Below are 14,115 nucleotides of genomic sequence, written 5' to 3'. Positions count from 1 at the left end.
AGTCAAAATAGAACTTTATAAAGTTTGAACAAATCTATGTGGAAAATATCAACATTTAAAATGTAAAATCATTACTATTAAAATCTTCATAAAATGTATTTACGTATTATACATATTTTGTGCTATGGATATCGACATTTAATGCTACATTTTTTTTGTTAAAATTTACAAAATTTGACTTTGATAAAATACAAAACGTAGGGTAAGTAAAAACAATGAACGTATGTACTGATTATTTACAATTTATAAAATAAATCTAGATTTATAACCTAACCATTAAAATTCCACGACTCCAAATTTTTGAAGGCGTTTTTTTAGTATGTTGGTCTAGTGGTAATCAAAAAATTATTATTTATGCGTACCAGTTGTAGAAACAACGTACTCGCTACGTTTATAATTATACCGTGTTCTTGATTTGAGTCAAAATCAAACTTTATAATTTGAACAAATATATAGGAAATGATATCAACATCTAAAATATAAAATCATCATTATTAGAATCATCATAAAATATATTGTCATAATGTATATATTTGGTATCATGAATGTCGATATTTATTGCTACATTTTTAATAAAACTTTACAAAATTCAACTTTATTACTAAGTAAAGAACGTAGGAAATTAATAGTAGAGAGAGTGTGTACTGATTATTTACAAGTTATAAAAAATTCTAGACTCATATCTAGCCACCACGTATGGAAGATTGGTTGGCTGGAAGTATCACGTTCCAGACAAAAAAAAAATCGATTGCGGCTCTCACGATCCAACCAAGTGTTAGTCACCTAGATGTTTGGTTTTGTAAAGGCACACAACTACGTTTTCTATTTAACTTGTGAAGTATCCCATACGTATTTTAAATAGACTGCTTTATTAGGAAGTCCACCACGATTCCAGTATATCTTAATTTTAGAGGTGACGACAGGTTACTTAGAGTCCGCGTTTGAGTCACGTGAGACGTGACCATGTTAACGCGAATAGTGTCAATATGTTACGTAACAACTACTTTTCTTTAAAATCTCAGCCATCTATTTTAGATCAAACTATCAAAATTAATTTAGATGATGTGGATTAACGTGGTGTCTCTATTAAATCTCCGTATTTTACTTTTAGTATATAATAGATATCTATTCCTAATTTTCAATGGCACTACAAGAAACCTAAAAATTTAAAAACTACAAAAAAAATCTTTGGACCACATAGCTATGACTACAAGCACTCGAACGAGCCAAATGAGCACCACCGTCCTTGCCCCTCCCTCATTGGAATGGGGCAAAACTTTTTCGACTAGAGTTTGTTGTAGTAGATAAACAAAATATTGTCATGCTAAGGCCTGTAAGACCAACACAAGAGAGCAATCGCTGATGAAGATAAGCGTAGATAACATGGAACACGGACTAAATCCAACGAGATCCACTGGAAACAGACCTCCACACACCCTAGGCAATGCTAGACGCATCATCGGAACGGAGGCTAGACGGGAATGACTTTATTCCATCTTTAGGGAGGGAGATGACACCGGAAAAACAAAAACAAAAAACAAAAACGAAAAACAAAAACAAAAAAACAAAGCCCTCCCGCCGACAAAGACCGGTATCCACCGTGCCTCCATGGACCTAAGGCCACACGAGGCGAGGCAGATCGACATCGACGGGAGGCGGGAAAAGTGGAAAACCCTAGTCGCATCTCTGTCTCTGATAGTAACGAAGGGGTATTTGCAACTATGGCGCCTTGAGATTTTTGTTTACTATCTATACTTTTTGTTCACAAACTTGACTAATTATTTGGGACGTTAGGTTGTCTCAATCATTCGAATTTATAATTGTACTCTAAGATTCTTGGACGATTTTTTTGCCTCAAATGATTCAAGTTAGAGCTCTGCCCTGAGATACATGTGATGGTCTTTCGTACTCTCTGTATGGGATTGTAAGGCCAGTGGACCATTCTGACGGGACCAAGATAAAATTTCATTCGTTGCATTGGATGCAGAATTGATGAAGGCTAAATCTAACCCCCTTCTTCTGTAATTTTGGCACAAAATGAACTGGTTCTATAAAAAGTTCATTCTCTAGTCTCTTTGCATGACGTCCTAGGCTTGAGTGTCATACCAGATAGCATGACGCTTCGGGCCAGGGCGTCATGCTAGACAGCATATGACGCCCCATGCGAGGCCATCGTGATGTATGGTGAGTGAGCTAGCTCTAACAAAGGTAGCGCGCTATCTAGCATGATGTATGCCGCCTCAGGCATGGGCTTCATGGAAAAGAGGTCATTTTGGAAGAAAAAAAGGATTTGGTTCATTTTGTGCTGAAGTTTTCAAAACGGGTCAAATCTACGCGTTTTCATGTAGAATTGACCGGTCGCTTTCCCCTTTTTGGCCAATCGCTAGGGCTGTAAATAATACAAGGAGCTAGAGAGAACTAAAGGGTCTGCCTAGCCTGTATAACCAAGTCTTATAGCTACCTCAGGTGTAATAAAACTGGATTTAGCCTCTGGCCTTATAATCTCATGGATGGTGTACTTGAACTTTGCATATGTGTGACTTCTGGCCTCGATGCTTTGGTTCAGGCGACAAGGGATTCTTACACGAGCCGCCAGCGGCAGGTGGCAACAAAAACCAACACTTTAATCTACCAACTCCGCATACCCGTGATTAGTTGATCTTTTTTTATTTCTTAGCCATGAATGTAGACATACCTTTCCTAATAACTTTAGTAATTATGTTGCTAGAGAGAATTTTTTTTCTCCAACAAAGGTTAATAAATTGATTTCAAGATAATATCAAATACATTGTATATTGGCACTACCTATTTGTGGACATGTCAATTATGGACCAATCTCAGCAACCAGTAATTCAACTAAAGGCACTCAATTACAAATTCTAAGCTCAGAACTTCCATTACATGGCTTACACACGTAATGCAAATGTCATATATGCATTCAACTACAGTTTTGGCACTATGTTGGTTAAGTATCTAATGGTCCAGATGATCTTTGTTGGTCTCATACTTTTCTCTATAAATAATAGTCTCTATGAATGAGGAAACACTCAGCTCACCTAATGATGCATCGAGGGGCGTGTGCGGTAGTGAAAAGAAAGGTGCTAACAGTTTTTAGAGGATATTTCATGGGATAAAACATGGTGCGGCTAGTGCTAAAATTAAGTTGATAAAACAAGAAATTTGTAAAAAAAAAAATTAGTTTGGTTGCAACGCTTGCCACTGTAGCTCTGAAATTTTCACTCCAATTTGCAGCTGATTGCAAACTTTCAAGACCTTCTCTTTTTGCTTTCTTTTTTCCTTCCTTCCTACATTCTCTCTATTATTTCTTATTTTCTTTAAACAATGAACCTAACAACACACCCATATATAATATCAGCAAGTATGCATTTTATTTGGTGCAAACATGAAAGACAAAAACGGAACTGAACAACAGGATCTATGCACAAACAAAGGTTTGGAAAAAAAAGGTTTGGATTTTTGCGGTTTTTGTTTTAGTCCTTAGGACGGGGAACAAACGAAATGCAATGGATAGATCTACACTGCTAGGGGACATATTTGAAGATTTGATAAAACTAACAATGGGATAACAAATCCGAGCCGTACGTAGCCTGCATTCCGAGACAATATTTGATCTGTGATTCGCAAACTAGCCCACTCATCCACACCTAAGTTGTGGAGCATGCAATAAGTGTAATCCTCGAGAAAATCACGAACTCTAACACACCAACCACACTTACGTCATGGAGCATGAATTAGGTGCAAATCCGCGAGAAATCGCTAAAATAAGAGTAGAGCAAGGCCTCTCCAATCGTAGCTTGAGCCTATGTATTTAATATGAATCAAAAATGCCAAAAGTCACATTCTAATGGGAGCACCAACCTACTTATAATAAGGGACACCCCCTATGTAAAGCAAGCAAGGTAAGTAACAGACTAAGGTGTGAATACAGTCCAGAAATTAGTTCGAGCGGGAGGTGGACATTTAATAGAATTTCTAGGGCAGCTTTTAGCATCCTCCCATAAGATGCAAATAATTGGTTCCATCACAAAACATTGTTTGGTTGGAGCAACGAACTTCGGTACTTTTTTTTAATTAATGAAATTGAACTCCAGAACTTTGTTTCCTTGGGGGTAAAACATTGTTTGTTTACGGAGCAAAAGGTTGTTTTTCTTCTGCATAGTGGTTAAATACAATCGATAACAAAGGAGTTGAAAGTGCAATCATCTTTAAGCTTATATAGTAAACTCAAGTTAGCATTCACATGATCATATTTGTTTAGCACGGTTTAATGTGATTAGTCTGTCATGTTACGTCAATTGTTGGGATGTCCTGACCAGTATAGGCATGATCCTTCATCTTCGTGATGAAGATGACCATGTTATCTTTTGTTCCCGTTGTTTCCTGTTGCAGTGCGAGCAGCCTTTGGAAGCTGAGTTAAGTCATTTTGCATTGAGGGGATGGAGTTGGCACTCTATCATAGCCAGCCCGCTCCTAGTTGGCTGATGTTGCTATGGAGTCTTTTTTGGATCGCTCTGTGTGCATGCATCTAATCTCAGAGATCAAGCATTTATTTAGTTAGAGTAGAGTGTGCAAGTTTGTAAAAGTGGATCTTTCACAGGTTAGGGCTAGTCACTGTCTTCCAACTTTTCGAGAACAGAGAACCAAACTGTTAGTGTGACTGGGTTCTTCTCCAGCTGTTATTTTGCAGGAGCTACAACTTGACACTTTGTAACCCAAACTGCTTAATGAAATCCTATTACACGAAAAAAAAACATATATTGGACAAAGAACGCACATCCCTGTGGAATTTTTGTTGTCACAATATCTAGGTGGAGATTCACCACCCGCTGAAAAACATATATGACATCTATTTGTCAGTCTACTGGAAGAAGAATCTGAAACAAGTCCCCCTTTTCAACTTTGCTGAATCCATACTACAGTCTGCAAACAAATTCCTGCATGAGAGAACTTGTAGTTTGGAATAGGAAAATATGGGCACATATTCACTCACAACTCAAGCAATAAGTAACTTTAGATCATCATAAATGATGTGCTAGCAACTACTGAAAACAGAATATATAGCACTGTCCATCCGTTATCACCCTCCACACTGTTGCTGAATTCCCATGTAGCACTGTTTTGTGCCTCTGGGATGGGGCCAAGAATCCCAACCCAAATACACTGTTTTCGCGACAAAGATTTCGCTGCCCGATATAGATTGGCCGGGAAATAGTAGGACCATGTAAGAAATCAGTGCAGCCAATAGTGGGTGCATCTACACCTATGAGCCAAAGTGGATTTCCCCACATGCAGTTCATTTCTTCTTGTGCAAGCACAATACATGTATTCTGAACAAGAAATATACAAACACAAAGAAATGACCAATATATACAAAGTTATGAAGGATCAACGAACAAAACTAAAATATAATAAAAAATACACCTCAAGCAAAGACGCTTCACGTTGCTCTGGTCTCCAGTAGTGATGGTTGATTTTGTATAACAGGAGAGCGACTTCTTTTGAAGCAGGTCACTTGTGTTAAGCTAATCAGGACAGTCATTTTTTTTTGTCTAAGTGGACAAGTCCAAGCTGGGTCAAATAACCTATTTGACTAATGAAGAATGAAAATGGTAACAAAGTATTTTTGCTAATCCCCGTTCAACGAGACTTTCAGATACTTGTCTTGCGGCAAGGACATATCCACGCTCAGGATCGTGAACAGATAGTTTCTCTTCTATTTTATTTCCTTTTGTTTTCGTTCATCTTCTTCAGTTATGTAGTCCATGGGCAGAAGAGTCCGAGTCTTATAAAGAGGTAAACATTAAGTCTCCTCAAGGCATAAACATGGTAACATTTTTCACTCAGTTGACATCACTCTCATAATTGAATGTAATCTTCTTTCATAAAAGAACATGATCAATGGTAAATGTGGTGATCTATTAGATATTATACTAGCAACACTGTATGACCTGTACAAGGTGTACTCCAGTTATGGACCAAGATCACTGGCCTCCTGAAACAAGATTCTTCCTTAATTAATGAATGAGGCAAAGCTTTTTGTCTCCGTTTCAAAAACAAAAAAAAGATTCTTCAAGTAATTAGACAAATTTATTAAAAGGATTTACAACTGCACATATAAGTTTCAGAAACAAATTTGGATCTCTGTGGGTTGAAAGATGAACCAATTGCACTTAAATTGGATTTTGTTCAAGGGTTAAGTTCATAAGCATTTTTCTGACTGAACAATGTAACATATGAATAGAAAAGGGTTTACTTGATTTTCTTTACCACATTCTAAGACTGCACAACCTGTCGTTTTCTATTCATTAGTCATGATTTTCAATCTTAAGATGAGAGGTTAAGTAATATGTTCAATGCCACTCCAGTTATTAATGCATGAGCTGGCTAATTGCACGTCCATACATTCATGGTAAAACAATGAAAAGGAATGGGATACATGCATAAAATCCATTCATCCATACCATATACAGTATTAGGTTCCTTCCGTTCACAGGTAATAACCATACCGAGCCTTCAGAGGTATCGAAAAGATGCGTGATGTTAACACAGATGAGGTCAGCAGGGGTATCCATGTTGATCCGCTTGCATTCGTCTACCAACTTTTTCGGCACAACATCATTGTAGAGATTCACCACCTACTGAAAAGGTGTAACTGTGTGACATTTTCATCACTCAATATGAGAGGAATGCATCGGTGAATCTGCAGCATACCTGTTCCTTCTTTTTTCAACTTTGCTGAATCCCTACTACAGTCTGCAAGGAGAGAGCTTGTAGTTTCCAATGGGACACAAATCTGAACACAGATTCAGATCACAGCTCAGCATTAAGTTGGGTAGCCTACCAACCTCCTTCACAAATCAGAATATATAGCTCATCATCCTCCATAAGGTTCTGAACTGAAGCTGGAATCGGAGTCAACCTCCTTCAGAAATCAGAATATATAGCACTGTCATCACCCTCTATTAGGTTCTGAATTGAAGCTGGAATTGGAGGCATCTCAGTGCTGATGACACCTTCCAACATGCGAACAACTTGCCCCATCGACGGCCTATCGTTCTCCTCGTCCTGGATGCACCAGCAGGCGACCCTACAGGTGACATCCAGCTCCTTCAGATTAGCATCTCCTTCCAGCCTACCATCCAGCAGGCACAGAACCTCCCCTTCGTTCACCTGAGCAGCCGCGTAGAGTGGAAAATACCGATGGTTCCCAAATTTCATCCTCTCAGTGCTCCTTCTCCCCGAGATTATCTCAAAGAGCACAATGCCGAAGCTGTACACATCTGCCTTCTTAGTGATCGGCAACCCGGATATCCACTCTGGTGCAAGATAGCCCATGGTTCCTCGGACAGTGGTCAGTGCCGAGTTAAATTCTCGTCCAAGGAGCTTGGCCATGCCGAAATCAGCAATCTTGGGACAGAGTTCCGCATCGAGCAGTATGTTTTCGGGTTTGATATCACAGTGTATGATGCAGTCCTCGCATTCTTCGTGAAGATAGGCGAGACCCTTGGCAATGCCCAGCGCAATTTGATACCGAGCATTCCAAGTCAACAGACTAGACTTCTCTTTAAACAGATGAGCTTCCAAAGAGCCGTTTGTCATGTACTCATAGACCAGCAGCCTTTTGTTTGCTTTGACACAAAATCCCAAGAGACGGACAAGATTACTGTGTTGGATCACTCCAAGTGTCTGCACTTCTGTTCTGAATTGCTTCTCTGCTTGCCCGAGGACTTTGAGGTTCTTCACAGCGATGACAGCTGATCCTGGCATTGTTCCCCTGAAAACACTTCCGAATCCCCCCTCGCCGATCTTATCGGAGAAATTCCCCGTGGCATTTTTTATCTGTGCATAAGAGTAGACCACAAGAGGGCCTTCTACCTCAAACTTCTTGGAGGCAAATGAAATCCTCCTGAATCTCCATAGCAGCACCAGTATCAGTACCAAAGAAGACATGCCTATGAGCCCAGCAACCAATAGCGCGATTCCTCTTGTTTGTAAGCCCTTCTTGTTCCTGAGCTTGGAGCCCAAACGTAGGTAGATCTTGCTGTATGGAGGCCTAGCAGCCAAGCTCAGATTGTACAGGTTGTAGTACCAGAGCCTGCACCCATGGTCGTAGGAGTAAGCAACGCAGTAGCATTTGCTCCGGCAAGCTGTTCTGCAGTCTTCGTCGTTTCGGGCCACCTCGTCCTGGGCGTTGTAAGGTAGCCCTTGCAGCTTGTCCAACGGGGCGAAGGAGTCGTCGTGCTCCGTCTGGCCGTCGGACTCGCAGCTCAGCGGGAGAGACCTGGAGCAGCCGGTGACGAAGTACCCGAGCCCCCACTCGATCGGGTACGACGGCGCGAACCCGTCGACGCAGCCGCACTTCCCGGCGATGGAGCAGGCGCCGAAATCGCCGCAGAAGAAGCCGCTGGATTTGCAATCGGAAGGGAAGGTCCAGCGCGCGACCCAGCCGGCGGCAGTGCTGCTGTTTGCGGCGGGATCCGAGTCCGACCACCGCATCAGGCTGACTTGCCCCAGATGGAACTGCAAGAACTCGGGGCGGTTCGGGCTCTCCGGGTGGTTCAGCAGCAGCGAGCTGCCATTGTCCTGAGAGGACACCATCCAGTCCGGGAAGGTGCCGCGGTTGTCGTGCCCGTCGGTGGTGAGCACGAACCCGTTCCTCCGGCTCGCGTCGACGCTGAGGGTGCCGTTGTGTGAGAAACCCTTGAATGTCAGCGAGACGTTCTTCCCGGTGTCCCTGTCGAGCCCGAGCCTCGCGCCGGGGAGCATCGCGTCCCCGGGGCAATCGAAGCTCTGCCACAGCACCATGGAGGAGTTGCCCTGGTCCCTGACCACCAGGTTGCCGTTGTCGAGGAGGACCGCGACGGCGGCGGAAGACCCATTGCCGGCCGGTGACCACCAGAGGCTGGCTCCGCTCTGCTTGATGTACAGGCTGCCGCCGAACATCTCCAGCGACGTGGCCGGCAGATCGGTGACGACGACCCCGACCCTGTCCCCGAGCCAGAAGGTGGGGCTGTTGCCGAACATGTTCCTCAGGCGAACGCCTAGGTAGTAGTGGATGCCTTCGCCCGGGGAGAAGAAGCCCAGCTCGAAGCCGCCATTCTTGGAGACGAGGCTCTGGTTCCCGGAGATGCCCTCTCCTGGGAGGATGGTGTCCGTGGCGGCAGATGCGGCCAAAGAAGCGCTCCAACCGAGCAGGAGGAGGAAGAGGTAGGCCAGCGCCGCCGATTTGGTCGCGGGGATGCCGAGGTCGAGCGGACGCGCTGCGCCGCCGCCACTGGTGGGCATAACTTTCAGAGGAACGAACAGGGTTTCTGAACAGATCGAAGCAGCGCTCAACTTACCCCAATCTCCTGCTCCACCAATGGTGGTGGCGAACGCACCTCACCGCCGCCATTGCTACGCCGCCGGCTCGTCTTGCTCGCAGGTTTAGCAAGGGTTCACACTTCACAGTTCAGCAAGATTATTGGTCTCAATCATTGGTGGGCATAACCCGCAAAAAAAGTTCAGACTAGTTCTCAACTTGAGGTTGGCTGTTTGTTTGGATTGCGCCCTCAGTTCGGTCGTTCGATACCGCAGCTCCTGCTTTAATCCTTCCCAATCAGAGTGAACATTTATGCCGACCACCTTTCTTTGTTGACAAAATCAATCTTGTTCTTGAGACCGCCATAAATATCACTACAAATTTGATCGAAATTGCCCAGACGCTTCTACTTAACCGGGATGGCAACAGTGTAGGAAATGGCATGACTTCCCGTCTCCTTATCAAGACTTTCCTTCGCCTTCACACGGCTATGTCAACACACTTTCCCGTTCCTTGAGACCAAGCCTCGTCTCTCACTAGTCACTTCCTTCAGTTAAAATCATATGTGCAATGTCCAGTTTTAGTGATTAACGTACAGCTCACTTTCGTTGTTCTACGTCTTAGAACATGTGAGGAAGCTGGTTCAAGTATAGGTTCATTACCACACCTTTACATCTACTTACACTAAGGCTAATTTTTTAAATATAAATTCCTTTAATTCTAGAAATAATAAGTGTTTTTGGATTTTTTTTAAAATAATACGGCCTCGATGTGGCCGAAACCGATTGGGACTTATCAGCTTGGTCGAAACCAACCAGTACTAGTTGGCCTGGCCAAAGCCGATTAGTTCCATGCGTCTTGGTGTTGCCGATCACGAAAAAACACTTGCTGGTTTTGGCTTATCTCATATAAGCATATGAACCTATTATTAATGCATAAAAAATTTAAAATGTTTAGAAATTTGAAACAAAATTTCCCTTGTACTGCCGGACATTTTATATGCGTAAACAAATTTCCGAAAAAAGAACATTTTATGTGGCATGTATAGAAAAGAATAAAAATGTAACCTGACTAGTCGGGTTAGAGCATCAAAATTTGTCTTTTTACGTGAGACACAAAAACATGTTGTTTTTTCCTAAAAAATTGTATATGAACATAAAATGTCTAAATATGCATGTGAAATTTTTATTTCAGAATTTTTTGATATTTTAAAATATCTTTTCACATAACGAGTTCAAATGTACCGTGAGCCGAATAAGCCGGATTTCTGACTATTGTACTTCACAATATTTCAACCACATCAATCTCAAAATTTTGCGTTGGAGCGGCAAATACAAGTTATCTCCATGTGTGTGATATTTTGGCTTTTCATTGCCGTGGAGTTGGTCATTGTGGAACTACCAACTATGCTATTTTTAAAAATAATACATTTTTTATGAAATTATAGAAATAATACGTGATTTCAGAAATTTGTAAAAATAATACGGCCTCGTCCTGGCCCAAACCGACAGGACCTAATCAGTCGGATTAGGCAACGCCGATTAGGGCCTTTCGGCTTGTGCTAGGCCGATAAGTGCATGTCGGTTTGGACCAAGCCGAGGTTGTATTATTTTTGAAAATTTCTTAAATCGTGTATTTTTCAGGAATTTAACAAAAAATGTATATATATTTTTTTTAAATAGTACACTCCAGATGTTCAAGTACGCACAAATAAGCCTGATCACATGATAATTTCTATAAAGAAGTTCATATTTAGTTTCTCCTTGATTTCCCCAAAAGCTTCAAGCACCTGAAGATTTTTTCTTCACCGGGAACAAACATTGTCCCAACATAACAGCAACGAGATAGTGCGGGAACAAAAAAGAACAAGAGTGGCCTCTTTTGGACAAGTTCAGAGCATAATTAGAAATTTGGAACTGAAATTTTTCCTCCAAACAGATTGTGAGTGTTAAGTTTGTCACGAAAAAGTAAACAGTAAAAGATTTTATGTTTAGATAGATAGAAACTTTTCCAGACCCATTCAAAACTTGGTAGTGTTGGTTGATTCCCGATTAAAGAATTATATGCAATGATAGAAGAAAACTACTGTTTGCCCCAAATATAACTCCAAAGCACAAGTATTTCCTCCTGGCTTTAAGCACTAATATGTTCATATAAGTCTTCCTTTGAAAGAATTCATGATAAGCTTGTTGGGTGAGAGGCAGATGAAAAAGGTCCTCCAAGAATTCCTGATGAAGAACATGATGCATTGTTATATTGGAGTTTTTATCAAAGGAAACAAGATGTGGGAATCTTGGGGAAGAAAATTATCATGACAAAACGATCAGTCCACAAATAAGCCCATCCCACCCAAATTGCATCTTCCCTTTAATTTATAATAAAGATCCAAAAGATACATATTGGAATTCCACCCAAAACCTATATATGATTATCTTGGATGGTCCTGTTACTGTCACGTGTACCCCATATCAGATCACCCATGGAATATCCAGCCCGGTGAAGATTTTATTAAGTAACCGAGAGAGATTTTGTTTTGAATATCAATGCTCAACACCTTTTTTTATTCAGATAAAAGACATCACATGCTCAACTTTAAATTAATAAAGCTACATAGTCTTACAACACAACAGGATCTGCTAGGATACTAGCTTTACGATTACATGCTAGCACAAGGCTAAAAGTTTAGTCGCAATACTTTTTCTCCATGAGTACGCAATTGCGTACCTTAGTTTTATAGAAGGTAGAATAAAGTTTACAGAATGGTTGCGGACAATAGGAACCAGAACACCACCCCACCACACACACTCACCCTCTAATGTACTACTCTCGCGAACATGTTACACCCTCTGAGACCTGCCTTGTCCCAAAGATCTCACTCATCAAAGATCTGCTCCACCAATTGTACCTCCGAGAATTGTCTGGCGGTGTTGTCGAAAACCTTGGCGTTGCGTTGCTTCCATATACGCCAGGCGATCATGATGATGAACGTGTCAAAATCCTTCTTCTCCTTCTTCCTGAACCTCTTCCTGGCTATCGACCACCAGTCTTGCAGGCTGTCAGATTCCCTAGGTGTTGGAACATCCATAGCCATAAGAGAGAAGCATGGATGCCACACCTGCCTAGCGTAAATGCATCCCACGAGCACGTCGGAGCACTGAATGCATAGGACGGTTGCAGTCGGAGCACTATAAGCTTGATGGTACAACTTGTGCAGCACCTCCAAGGCATTGCCATCTCTAGTTCTAAACAGGGGCCTCCCTTGCTGCAAGAAGATGATCACTGTAAAGGTACACTCAGTGGGTTGATTACAAAACGGTTTTCAATGTTAAATTTGTTACAAACATGCCAGAGCGCCCAGATCACTGTGCTGCAAACAAAATCTAAATCAACCGTCTGGCCTTGCCAGGCAAGGAAACCACGCTATCAAAAAAATCATCAAAGTTCGATGGGTTCCAGGGAACATCGAGCATGAATCTACTCCGCTACACATAAACTTTGAAAGGGGACAAGCGGAAAATAATGTGAGAGACAGTTTCCACACACCCACGTAGGGCACACTTGCCATCCGAAGGACGCTGTGTGTGTTTAATGGTTAATCTGCTCACTGCATGGTAAACATCTTTTACCAGTTGGCATTTAAAGATCTTAAGATTTAGAGGGTAGAGAGGATTTCCAAATCAACTTGGCATATGGTGAGTTGGTTCCATAATCTTTCTACAAATCAAGGCAACCGAAAACTACCCTGATAGATCCAGCGTCCAACGAACATGATCAGTCTCCTCGCTACGATTTTCTGAACCAAACTTCCCCATTGGGCCAGCTCTTCTGGGCCAAAACAGCGATGTACATCTAGGTTCCAGTCGTCCCGAGCTAGAGCATGGGCTACTGAGGTCTTAGGATCAGTACAGATATCAAATAATCGGGGATATCACATAGCTAGAGGCTGGAAAAAGATCTTTACCCATTGCTCAAGACGAATCTCGAACCTAGCTTGAAAAGGTGTTTGATTTTGTTGATACTATGCCATAATTGCGAGCCCCTTTGGCCAGCCTCTTGGAAAAAATATTATTTGCATTTGCATTTTTTTTCCGGTAGAAGCTTATGCCAGGGATTGGGCATTTCACTTTCTTCAAAAAGCCACTAGATCCACTTCAACATGAGTGAAACATTAAGAATTATTGTGTTCAAAACACCCAAACCACCCTGGTATTTTAGTTCACAGACTTCCGACCAGGAAATCCGGTGGTACTTTATCTTTTCTCTTGCCCTTCCAGTAACAAACGTGCTAAATGTTTGTCGTACGTTGCATGTGTCGTCAGCCAGCATAAACAACCACATGCAGAAGATAGGTAGGCTAGAGAGGGAGGAGTTTGGTCAGAATGAGGCGCGCAACCTATGAGGTGAATCTATGTTGCCAAGGCTCCACGAGGTGTCCTACCATTCCCACCATACTTTCCCAATCGACCATGGTTAATTTCTTGTAGGACATTGGGAAACCTAGGTATGTCATAGGGAGGCTCCCCACTTTGCAGGTTAGGATGTTGGCCACTCTAACCTCACTTTTTAACAAGTAATCTGTAGGCCCAAGAGAATTTCAAAGCATATCACAAAATCTCAAAGTTTCTTTGTTACGTCGAATTCTTTCCAAAAGTTCAAAAGCTTGTGTAACAGTGAATTCCATAAAAGCTCCACCCGAAGTTAGATCAATTTATTTTTTATTATCTTGGTTAATTCCTCCATAGAAAATGTGTAAAACATACCATGGTGGTAAATCACGGTGGGGACATTTATTT

The 14,115-nt window shown here is 41.8% G+C and overlaps 1 protein-coding gene across 1 annotated transcript; it reads right to left on the bottom strand.

Moving 5' to 3' along the window:
* Nucleotides 1-6,517: 6,517 nt before the first annotated feature.
* On the bottom strand, nt 6,518-13,134 carry LOC124665000 (G-type lectin S-receptor-like serine/threonine-protein kinase At2g19130). Its single transcript, XM_047202401.1, has 5 exons — nt 13,090-13,134; nt 12,665-12,742; nt 12,287-12,584; nt 8,672-9,332; nt 6,518-8,302 (listed from the first exon to the last, which is right to left on the bottom strand). Exons 1-5 carry the CDS (start codon nt 13,132-13,134, stop codon nt 6,946-6,948), a joined length of 2,439 nt encoding a protein of 812 aa, XP_047058357.1. The 3' UTR covers nt 6,518-6,945.
* Nucleotides 13,135-14,115: the final 981 nt, after the last annotated feature.

The sequence above is a fragment of the Lolium rigidum genome, chromosome 6, assembly GCF_022539505.1.
Source record: "Lolium rigidum isolate FL_2022 chromosome 6, APGP_CSIRO_Lrig_0.1, whole genome shotgun sequence".
Taxonomy (NCBI): Eukaryota; Viridiplantae; Streptophyta; class Magnoliopsida; order Poales; family Poaceae; genus Lolium; species Lolium rigidum.
Note: the sequence above shows the minus strand (reverse complement) of the source record. Positions and strands in the feature narration are given on the sequence as shown.

Coding starts and splice junctions, on each gene's coding strand:
- LOC124665000 (XM_047202401.1), bottom strand. CDS start 13,134: ATGGGGAAGTTTGGTTCAGAAAATCGTAGCGAGGAGACTGATCAT. Junction 12,743..13,089: donor GTAGCGAGGAGACTGATCAT/GTTCGTTGGACG, acceptor TTTTTTTGATAG/CGTGGTTTCCTTGCCTGGCA. Junction 8,303..8,671: donor GACGCGAGCCGGAGGAACGG/GTTCGTGCTCAC, acceptor CGGCTGCTCCAG/GTCTCTCCCGCTGAGCTGCG.